The 11,174-nt window shown below is 30.9% G+C and overlaps 2 protein-coding genes across 2 annotated transcripts; one reads left to right on the plus strand and one right to left on the minus strand.

Annotated features, from left to right (window-relative positions):
* The first annotated feature begins 2,779 nt into the window (after window positions 1–2,779).
* On the plus strand, window positions 2,780–6,245 carry LOC130944959 (rhodanese-like domain-containing protein 11, chloroplastic). Its single transcript, XM_057873576.1, has 10 exons — window positions 2,780–3,087; window positions 3,198–3,290; window positions 3,545–3,652; window positions 3,990–4,086; window positions 4,218–4,257; window positions 4,577–4,651; window positions 4,865–4,952; window positions 5,055–5,122; window positions 5,676–5,748; window positions 5,839–6,245. The coding sequence occupies exons 1-10, from the start codon at window positions 2,935–2,937 to the stop codon at window positions 5,920–5,922; spliced, it is 879 nt and encodes a 292-aa protein (XP_057729559.1). The 5' UTR covers window positions 2,780–2,934; the 3' UTR covers window positions 5,923–6,245.
* Window positions 6,246–6,492: 247 nt separating this feature from the next.
* On the minus strand, window positions 6,493–10,825 carry LOC130943293 (histone acetyltransferase of the MYST family 2-like). The gene is made up of 9 exons (XM_057871095.1): window positions 10,505–10,825; window positions 9,557–9,645; window positions 9,334–9,396; window positions 8,580–8,789; window positions 7,904–7,972; window positions 7,563–7,724; window positions 7,201–7,294; window positions 6,964–7,106; window positions 6,493–6,889 (listed from the first exon to the last, which is right to left on the minus strand). The coding sequence occupies exons 1-9, from the start codon at window positions 10,806–10,808 to the stop codon at window positions 6,686–6,688; spliced, it is 1,338 nt and encodes a 445-aa protein (XP_057727078.1). The 5' UTR covers window positions 10,809–10,825; the 3' UTR covers window positions 6,493–6,685.
* Between the last annotated feature and the right edge of the window lie 349 nt (window positions 10,826–11,174).

An 11,174-nucleotide genomic window follows, 5' to 3' on the forward strand; every position in this document is an offset into this window, starting at 1 on the left:
GATTAATAGTTAAATACCTATACTTTTCCTTAATTTTAAAGCAAAGATAGTATACAAATAGATTTAGTTAGATTAGAATCTAATAATTTGTTAACATTTAAATTTAAATAACTTTGTTATCTTCTTATTAATTTTACATTAATTATTTAAACATTTTTCAATAATATATAATATAGCAAATTATCTAATCTTATTCATATTTATATTCAAGTTTCAACTAATATTTTATTCCAAATTACTCGTATATGGATGAAGAAAGTAAATATTATTAAAATTATGATCTTTATTTTAATTTTTTTATGTTCTCTAATGCATATTATTGTATTTTTTTATCATTGTTTGAGTACTCAATATTCATATATTTTTTAAAATCATTTTTATTAATATATATATTTTTTATAGAACTTTGTTATTTCTTTTGATTTTGTATAATTTTCACTATGTATTTTTGAATTAATATATACTTTATTTATTATTATTATTATTTTATAATATAAATTATTGATTCCATTAAAAATGCCGGTTAATTACAAAAAGAGTACTAAGAAAGTACTAATAAATTATCACAAAAAATACTAAATTTTAACACTTTTTTTTATAAAAGAGATTATACTCAAATAATGTTAAAAAATATATGATTTTGAATGATACAAAATTATAAAATCTTTTTTTAGTAATTTTTATCTAAATGTACGCGATTTTAAATTTGAATAATATAATTCAAACAACATTCATTTTATTATAATTTATTTTAATACAAAATTATCACATATAAATAATGTTAATACCAATTTATTTTTTTTATCAAAAATATATTTGTAAAATTAATTTAATACAAACTCTTATTTACAAACTTTAATCCAAATATATACTATATTATTTAGATGAGAAAAAAAAAACAATTGTCATTTATATTTGTATGGAACAATTCCAAATCTTCAGTAATTTTTTTTGGACTTGTTTTTTTATAAAAATATATTATTTCTAAATTTTATTTTGTATTAAAAATAAAAGTCTCAACATAAATAGATAGTTTTGCTTTAGTAAAAACCAACTACATTGTATCTTCTTACATAAATAGAAATTAAATATTAAAATAATATTTTGTGAAAACCAAAATAAAATTGAACTAAGATTGATAGTTAAAAGTTAAAACTGAAAGTATATGCTCTTAAGAATGTCCTTTTCCAAAATAAACATGATAAGGTTAGATATTTGACCAATATTTTTTATATATTACTTTTGTATATATATATTTTTTTATTTTTTAATATTAAAACTAAATGATAAAAAGTAAAAAGATAAGAGTTTTATTTTCAAAATGATACAAATATAATTTATAGGTTTAATTATTCCTTTGGTTCTTATAGTTTTATAAATTTTTTAATTAGATCCTTGTACTTTTTCTCCTTTTAATGAAGTTCTTGCACCAAATTTTATTTTTAATTGGGTCCTTATATTTTTTTTTCTTTTATTTAGGTCACTGCACTAATTTTTTCTTTTTAATTGGATCTCTATATAATTAAACCAATTATTAATTGAAAAAAAATTAGTGCAAAAACCTAATTAAAAAAAAATATAGAAACCTAATTGAAAATTTTGTAAAACTATATAAAAATTAAAGAAAAAATTATTGTAAAGGACCGTTAAGAAGATTTAATTATTAAAAAAGACCTTTAATACCAAAATTAGTAAGAAAGACCAAATCTTTTTATAATATTTAAGAAGAAGAATCAAATTTTTTTATAAAGAAATAAATATATCTTTAATTATTTTTTATAATCTTTAATATATGCTGTTTGATTCTCAACGTTATATAAATATGTATGAATATTCACTTGAGATTAATTAATTAATTAATTAAAAAAGTACTCTAAAAGAACGTTAAAAAGATTTAATTATTAAAATATTAATTTTTAACTATTTATTTATTTATTTTTTATAATTTTTATATTAACAATTTTTTTTTAAATTTTAATAATTTTTATTATTTATTTATTTTTTACTTTATGATCTTTTGTCTTTTTTTTCTCTTTAGCTAAAGATCACAAAAATAAAAAAATAAATAAGTAATTAATAAAAAATAATCAAATAATAAATGTCTATCATTCAATTATTAGCAAGAGTATAAATGAATATTCAAATATCTTAATATTTTTTGAATTAATTTTGTCCGAAATTGTTTTATGTATGTGCTATTGTTGTGCAGTGCACCTATATATAAACATGTTTAATATGTGCAAGATTCACCTGAAATACAAATTAGAGCACCATCTAATTTTTTTTCTCACTAGAAAAGATCCATTCCCTAAGATTATATTGTCTAAATGGCTCTTAGATGGCTTGTTCACTCAACTTGTCATGTTTTAGGTATTACCTTATTGACAAAACTGCTGAAGAAGGATTGACCCAACAAGAGTATCCTACTATTTGTTCAAAATTTCATATGAAATCATGGAGGAGTGGAAGGTGGATTTACTTCTTCAGCAGTATGGGTTAAACTTCAAGGGCACCTTTTATAACAAGAGAGTTTTTTATAAAAAGATTTATCTCTTTATTATAAAAAGTTTTGGTTCGTCTTCTTAAATATTATAAAAAGATTTGGTCCTTCTTATTAATTTTAATATTAAAGGTCATTTTTAATAATTAAATCTCTCTAACGTGCTTCAGAATAATTTTCACAAAATTAAACCTAATTTCTATTGATATTTACTTATTTAGTTTTTTTCTAATAAAAATGCGAATTTTCATTGTTAATTGAGCATGAGCAATAAAGTGAAGAACAGAAGAAGGGAAGATAGATAGGACAAAATAGAGTAGGGGATGATAAGAACCTCAACTCTTCTTCTTCTTCTTCTTCTTCTTCTTCTTCTTCTTCATTGATTCATTCATTTCTGAAGAACTTTGCAGTTTTCAGTGTTAATAATAATAATAATGGGAGCTGTTTCTCTTCCCATAAACATTGTTAGCCTTACAAATTCCAATTCCAATTCCAATTTCACTTCTCTCTCTGCAACTTCTCACTATGCTTCTCTCTCTTCCTTACAACTCACTCCTTCTCTCACTGCCACCACAACACTCTCTTTGGTATTATTCATTCTTAATCTCCCTCTTTTCTTATTCAAGTTTTGTTTTTTAATTGATGGGTTTGTGGATTTTTCCTTGTTTATGTATGCTGTGCCCTTTTCTGTTTGCAGAAGAGTGTTGTTAGAGTTCAAGCTGATAGTGAGGACTATGAATTGAAGCAAATGAGGGACATGGCTGCTGCTAGAAAGAGACGGGAAGCTCTGGTAATAATAATTTTATTCAATTTTATGCTTGTAACTATAATTCATAGAGTTGAATTTTCAGTTGTAAATTGTGTTTATTGTTTGTAATTATCTCAAAGGCCTGAACTTGTGTAGTATTATGATAAAGGTTTTGTTTTTGAAAGGTGCCTTCTTGTCTATATGATTGGTTCCTTCTTGAATTTAGAGTTTAGATCATGATGCTGATCATATTGGATCTCTCATTTTGATTTAAGTTAACCCTTTTTCTTTTGTAGATAAGAGATGGAAAGGTTAAAGTTCTTACCCCAAGGGAAGCTGGTTATGCAGTTCAGCTTTCGAACAAGCCCTTTCTTGATGTTCGACCCTCGAACGAGCACAACAAGGTTTCTCTTTTGATGTATTACTTGTTCCTTATGTTTGTTTATATTAGCAAATATATTGAACATGTTGGTTAGCCATTTACTTGAAGTAGGAGTTTAGGAGGTCAAAAGGAAAATAATTTGACTGCGTAAACATGGTGCCGTATGTGTCAAGACATGATGATGATTATTGTCATGATGGTCATTGACATTGGTAGCTGTCATCTGTTAAAAAGCATAATTTGCACTTCTTGATTCAGTTCTTTTTGCGAATACGTAATCTAAAACTTAGTCTTCATTCTTATGGTCTTTTCTTTATCATTATAATGTTCATTGTCTTTTCCTTTTGCATAATTTTTAGGCATGGGTCAGAGGTTCAACCTGGATTCCGATATTTGATGTTGACAAAAGGCTAGATGCTGGAAGCATTCCAAGAAAAGTCACGAATTTCGTTATGGGTATTGAAATGAAAGATCCATGCTGGCTCTTCCATTATTAATTTTTCATTCTAGACTTTCAGAAGTTATGCAGCAATTTTCAACATTTCGGCACAAATCTACTGCATTTGAATTGATGTTGTGTTAAACAGGAGGTTGGTGGAGTGGCTTGCCTACACTGTCTTATGATAGGTATGATGAACCATCATTACTTTTTTGTATAAATTACACTGAACTCCTCTAAGGTCATGTGAGGTCACATTTGGCACCTTACTGGCATGTTTATACTTTATAGGGAAGGTCAATGTCATATTTTACAAAAATTTCAAGGTATTGAGTTCGGTATCATTCAAAACCTTAGATGAGGTTAGTGTATGGTTTTACAAATCAAGGCCATGTATGTAATATCGACTAGTACGAAGCAAAGACAGTATAATTTCCCCTTTACTTTCATAATTCATGATCTGTGTACAAGAATTTCTGCATTCATTCTTTTCCCTTCTTCCAACAGCCAGTTCTTAGCCAAAGTTGAGGAGAAGTTCCCGAAAGATACAGAATTGATAGTTGCATGCCAGAAGGGACTGAGGTGAGCTTTTGTACGCATAATCGAGTTATTAGCAGGCTAAATTGCTATTTGTTATTTGTACTAATTTTCCATTCCCTTGCAACACATTCAGTACTAATTTTATAGCTGTTGCACCAGTTGAATTAGTTTGCATGCATAAAAGAAAATTCTCAGATCATTTCACTGTTGCCGAACATAGTCCTTGAGTAGTTCTGAACCTCATTTTCTGCTCAGATCCTTGGCTGCTTGTGAACTGTTGTACAACGCCGGCTATCAAAACCTGTTCTGGGTTCAAGGAGGATTAGAGGCTGCTGATGACGAGGCATATTTTCCAATTTTACTTTTTTTTTTGGTATTCTAGTGTACTTTGGAAATGAAAATTAGGTTATTCATTCTCGGCTCTCTTGTTATTGCTGCGGAGCAGGATCTCATCGTAGAGGGTCCTATGCCTCTTAAGTTTGCCGGTATTGGTGGCGTTTCAGAATTCCTTGGGTGACTATCTAATCTCAACTATATCTCTCTTAGTGCATGTATATGATGTGGCTTGCCTTGTCAATTTGAAGCTTTTTCAATTTTATAAAGTATGAATTATTGTATACTGTATGCATTTTTTTTTATCAAAAGAAGTTCTTGCTATGCTTGACTTTTTTGCTTCTTTTAACAGTTATGAACTTATTAATTGGCTGGAAAAACATGCAAAACTTTAATTGTGGTCATCTTATTGTGATTTTCCTTTTTTAAGATGAAGTCAAATAACATTTTTAAAATATTCAAATTGTCATTATAAGCATGTGAGTACATAAATTGCAAAGACAAGAAGTTTGGAAGATTTCAGCATGAGATACAAATCATAATAATGTCCTGTCTTTGCTTGTTGATAATACAAAACTGTGTAGCTAGATTCTATGGCTGCAAAATGATTGGAATATAAAAAAGGGATTTATATATAAAATTGAAACAACATAGTCATTATGTGCACCATTTAAATATAGTTTCATTATATTACTACTGGAAATGCAAAATTTATGTTTTCATGATTATCCAGTTGGACTGATCAGCAAAGAGCGGCTGCAGCGAAGGAAGGTTGGGGTTATAGATTAGTGTTCTCGGCACGGCTGGTAATTTGCCAAATCTATGTTTCTTTCTGTTAGTCGCAACTCTCGTTTTCTCAATCGTGATGTTTTGTATGTTTGATCATTTCCTCACAGCTTGGAGTCTTTCTTGCGGTAGATGCATTATATCTCGGTGCACAGCAAATTGGTCGCTATATCCAGGATATCAGGAGTCATTAGGGTTACAATGGTTTGCTTGAACATGAAGTGACTAACCCTTTTTGTTAAACAGTGTTGCTAGTCATGGATGAGCATATAGAGGAAACAGTAGGCTAAGGAAACCAATTTTGTGTTCTGATGACCAACCATTGCAAGAGCCTTATAGCATATCTGTCTTTTAGTGGTTTTCAACTTTTCATAGATTGAGTTTTTCTCATCTTAATTCTAGAATTTTGGTGGCTTGTAAATGCAAGTTTGATTGGGAAGTCCTTTTATTTTTGGGTCTCTTATATAACAACATGTTGTGATATTAATTTCAGAATCTAATTCAATATGCTCTGTTAAATTGAGCACAAATTTGCAACAAATTAATCTTTAACTTGCACGATTGGAAGATACCGTAGAAAAGAAAATACAATACATGCCTCTCAAACTGCACGAAAAGATGCGATTTAGTACATTGCTCATAAGAAAAGGCAGAACTAAATCTAATTTTACCAACTTCTATTTTTTAAAATATATTAGAGGTCGATTTCCAAGTATTCTCTTTTTCTCTTGTTGAAATTAAGCACAAATAAATTGAGTCATGAATTAAAACAGGTAAGAATGATTCAGCTTATAACAATCAGTGTGTTCCTAAGCTCAGCTAAGATCTTTACAAGACCATGTATTTGTTATTTGTTAATACACAAAGGGGGGTAATGCTAAAACAACTAACCAACCTAACCTAAAATCTATATATACAAGTTCATCAAAGTTACATAAATAGTAGGTAGCTCTTGCCTCAACTTTGTTCCTTGTAAGGGGTCCAGATCAATTTGCTAACATCAACCTCAAGACCCCCTCTACCAGCAGCTTTAAGATGGCGATCAAGAACCTTAGGATCTGCACAAATAACATGCTGTCCTTTCCTGTATTGTATCAATTCTAGGCTCTGAAGAGTTGTCAATATATCTTCGGCTTTAATGGCAGTCATATCACTTAGCTCCTGCAGAAACACAACTTCCTCAGTAACAAGATAACACGCGTTGTATGAAATAAAATTATTATACAGATGCTTACCTTGATGGAAATGTTACCCTTGTGCTTTTTCAGAATGTCCAAGAGAACCCTGGTCCAATATCCTCTGTAGCTTAGCAGTCCAAGATCTGAAAGGGGTCTTTCTGGCGTGCCAACTTTGCCCTCCTTCTTGGAAAGTTCATATGCTGTTCAATATTTGAAATTAGAATGGATGAAATCTACAAAAATGTGTGTGCGCATCCACGTGAGAAGGATAGAGGAGGAGGAGAGAGAGCTTACAGAAGGCTATTAGAAATTTGCCATAACCTTTCCTTTGGTAAGGTGGAAGCGTGAGGATACATGCCAAATTGTAGGATTCCTCGGAATGTTTTTCCTTTATGATAAAAGGTAGTCAATATCAACACCAGTATCGTTCATGTAAACTAAATACGAAGAAATAAGTGCAACAAAACCACAAGGCATAAGTATGGAGGAGAAATAAGATATTTAAATTAAAACAATGTCCAATGTCAAGTTTCACCAATTACAAAGCATCACAGGCTTCTGAGAAGAGATGAAAGAATTGGGCTAGCAAATTAAAAAATATAAATACTGAAATATCTCATGCCAACCTGAAATGATTAGAGCCAAGTATTATTTACCTTAGAGAAATAGCCAACCATGTGGCATCCTCGATCATCACATTCACACAAAACATAGAACAGAAATAGGTCTACATCATAATAGAGGGTCTTGTGATCAAGAAACAACTTTGCCAAATAACACAGATTCTGGCCATAAACCTTGTTCTTCTTCCCGTCAACCTGTTTAGACATAGAACAATAATTAAAAGTAATCACAATGTTGCAAGAAATAAAGAATTGAGTTTGGATATAAAAAATATCAATCATAGTGGCATAGGATAAAACTTACCATAGGAGGAGAAAAATGAATAGATGATGAACTTATATTAATAATAACAAAAACATTACTGTAAATATACCTCAAACATTGACAGGGTACCACTTCTATATATTTCATCACCAGGGGGATGCTTAAGATCACATTTTCTCTGCACGAAAAGGAACCAATGTTGTTACATGGGCTCAAAAAGGCATATAAATAATTTGCATTCATTATATAAAACTGTCACCTTTCTTCTATTTTTTGGCTACTCAGAAGATAGAGAAAGAAATACCACAAGCGAGTTTCACTAGCTATTTCATAGGATTTGATTATCGTTTTTTTTTCCCACAAAAAAATGGCATTTTAACTAAAGGGGTCATTTCAAATATGTAGCTAGTAAATGAGAAGAATAGTACAAAGAGCATATGATAGATTCTTATCACAAAAGGTAAAATACACATGATTATACATATAAAATTATCGTATGTTGTATCATTATGCAATATATTTGCGAGGAAAAAACCACATATTAGAACTGCACATGGGGAAACAGATATCGCACATAGGTATACAATTAACTTCTCTAACTGCAAAAAGAGCTAAAATAACACAAGTTACAAAAACATCATTTGTGCAATCTACAAAATGGTAGAATAAACTGCAAGTGAACATATTAATCATATGTATAACGATCTTCCAACAAGAATATACACCAAAAATAGCCAAAACAAAGAGAAGTACGGGGAAAAAGGAACATTTCAAGCACCCCTTACCATATGCCTCTGAAGCTGTTCTTTCCGTTTCATGAAATTGAGGCAAAACTCACAGAAGTACAGCTTCAAACAGTCATTGTATTCTGGTGGGAAGGGGGAGAAGTACCATGTCTCAATCTCATATCTTCCAAGTTCAATAGTAGCTATATTTTTCACTTTGGTAAATTCCTCGTGTTCTCGCAAACTGGCAGCATCAAGCTCCTCATGGCCCTATGATGTATCAAGAGAAATGTAGAATATAAGGAACAAAGCTTTAGCTTGAAGCAGGATAGGAATTACAGCAAGAAGCAACCACCAGCTTCACGTTTCAACAGAATAATAATAAAATTACATGTTTTATGTCGCTTCAGTTTCATTGAAAATAGTAATTAGCAGCAATAATTTCCAGCAAGATAACATTAATATTAAATTTTCCCTCTGACAATATCAGAACCAGAGTTACTGGTACTCAAATGTGTGTACTGTTTCCATAGCTAGTAGGCGCCACATGTCTCTTATATGTCATTTAAAAGTAGAACTCAAATACTGACTGGAAGTTATTCAATCAGAACATTGTGTGTAGGTATCTGTGCCAGTGTAAAAAATTGTCATTTTATACAATTCTATGTGTTTTCAGGTCAAGATGCTGGTTAGCAATGGCTGAAGTTGAGACTAAAAAGGTTTAGTCTAGCAGGTTTTACTTTGTCGCATGCGTGTGTATGTGTGTATGCTCAGCCTATTTCAACATTGTAAATGAAAAGTAACCATTCAATACCTCTACATGTGTCTCATCAATCTTCCTCTTTTGGTGGCGTGTCATCTTCAAGCCTGTTGCCCCCTGAGAAACCAAATGTGTAATTTTCAAAATGTTTAATCATAAAGCACCACTCATTGCATTAAAATCAAGATTAGCAGGAGCAAATGACTACAGATATAAAATTAATTTTAGGCAGCCACTGAAAGGCTGCCAAGAACTTTGAAGATGATATAATCATTACCTTCTCCTCCACTTTCTCATCAACAACAGCCTCTACTGACTCAAGATCAAGCTGTTCGAGCTTCACCCACTCATCAAGCCTTCTATTAACTGCCGAGAGAGAGAACCATAATCATAACTAAAAAATAGAAAGACTAAAAGAAACAATAAAAACAAGAGACTAAGCAGTTGGCATCTGTGCTCACAATCACAAAACAAAATTCTTTGCAAAAAATTGGACGTCAGCTGATAAACTAGAGGGAACTAAAAAAAGTTCAGATACATAAACAGCAATACAAGGGAAACATGGTGACTTGTGAGTAATAAAAACACAAAATGCAAATTTATTTGAAAATATTGCCCTGTTAACTTTATAATACATGAAACTGTCACTAATTAAAGCCATTATATTACTCTTATTTTAACTTCTTTTTTCTTAATAAAACATCATATTATTCATTTTTCCAGGTCGAAAAGCATAGTAATCTATCTCTCTGTTTCTTCCTCTCCTCCTCAACCACCTCATCCCCACAAAAACAAAAAAGACAACAGAGAAGCTCAACAACTGTTGAAAGCATGATGATGATACATTAATATCACATTTTCCAAACACCCCCAACAATAACAGAAGGAAAAAGCCAAACCTTTTCCAACTAGGTAACCTCTGCTACATGGATAACACTGAAATTAAATCCATCCTATAACAAAATCTGTAGAATTCTAATACATCCGTCAATTGGTACCGATTCTTAAAACTATAACATTCAAAAATCGAAACCCTAAACCCTAATATTCCAGCTAAAAGTTCAATTAATCACAGTTAACTCCAAAAAAAGACGAAGTCAAGTTATTATCAAAGAGAATTGCACACTCCAACTACATTTCCACCTCACAATCAAAACCCTAACTCTTCCAAAATGAGCAATAGCAAGAATTAAAAGAAAAAGAAAGAGAAAGTGAAAGTAATTACACTCTGTGTAATGAACGTAATACTCGTAATCGTTGGGGTCACTGGAAGAAACCTTGCGGCGTTCGATAACCTTGACAGGGTGGTATTTGCCGTCCCTCCACCGGCACATAACCCTCGTCCCGACCTCCAGGGGAAGCACCGACGATCTCCGGCGCTTCGATGAGTCCGAATCCGGAGGCTTCTCCGACGTCATCTCCGGAGGAGGAACACGTGCAGTGCCGTCTGTGGCCAGAGATTTGCCGTTGCCGGCGGGAGTGGCGGTGGAACCGTTTTCGGTAGTCGTTGGTGCTTCGAGCGAACCCATTGGATGCTCTGTGATGTGGAGAATAATTTTGTCTGAATTTTTTTTGCTTATATATACTTATCGTAAAACATTAAATAATTTTTTAATTTAAATAAAAACAAAAATATTTATCCACCATAAATCACCCTTAAGAATTAAAAAAACCTAGAAAAGTGAAATTTATTTTTTTTAACATTTAGTGCATTTAATTTTATTTCATTATTATTAGTATAAATATTTTTTTACATTATTTAATCATGCCAATTACAAAATAATAACCTTTGTTATTTTTTATATATTTAATAATCAATTTGGTCCTTAAATTTACAGGTAAGTCTTAATTTAGTCTTTAAAATTTCAATTGCCTCTATTTAGTCTCCAAACTTT

The sequence above is a fragment of the Arachis stenosperma genome, chromosome 8 (assembly GCF_014773155.1).
Source record: "Arachis stenosperma cultivar V10309 chromosome 8, arast.V10309.gnm1.PFL2, whole genome shotgun sequence".
Taxonomy (NCBI): domain Eukaryota; kingdom Viridiplantae; phylum Streptophyta; class Magnoliopsida; order Fabales; family Fabaceae; genus Arachis; species Arachis stenosperma.

What these genes read in the sequence shown, in the direction of transcription:
- LOC130944959 (XM_057873576.1), top strand. Translation starts at nt 2,935, where the DNA reads ATGGGAGCTGTTTCTCTTCCCATAAACATTGTTAGCCTTACAAATTCC. An exon ending in TAGAGGCTGCTGATGACGAG is followed by an intron (nt 4,953 to 5,054) that starts GCATATTTTCCA and finishes GCTGCGGAGCAG; the next exon opens with GATCTCATCGTAGAGGGTCC. An exon ending in TAGTGTTCTCGGCACGGCTG is followed by an intron (nt 5,749 to 5,838) that starts GTAATTTGCCAA and finishes ATTTCCTCACAG; the next exon opens with CTTGGAGTCTTTCTTGCGGT.
- LOC130943293 (XM_057871095.1), bottom strand. Translation starts at nt 10,808, where the DNA reads ATGGGTTCGCTCGAAGCACCAACGACTACCGAAAACGGTTCCACCGCC. An exon ending in AACAGCTTCAGAGGCATATG is followed by an intron (nt 7,973 to 8,579) that starts GTAAGGGGTGCT and finishes CTTTTCGTGCAG; the next exon opens with AGAAAATGTGATCTTAAGCA. An exon ending in TGGTTGGCTATTTCTCTAAG is followed by an intron (nt 7,295 to 7,562) that starts GTAAATAATACT and finishes TTTATCATAAAG; the next exon opens with GAAAAACATTCCGAGGAATC.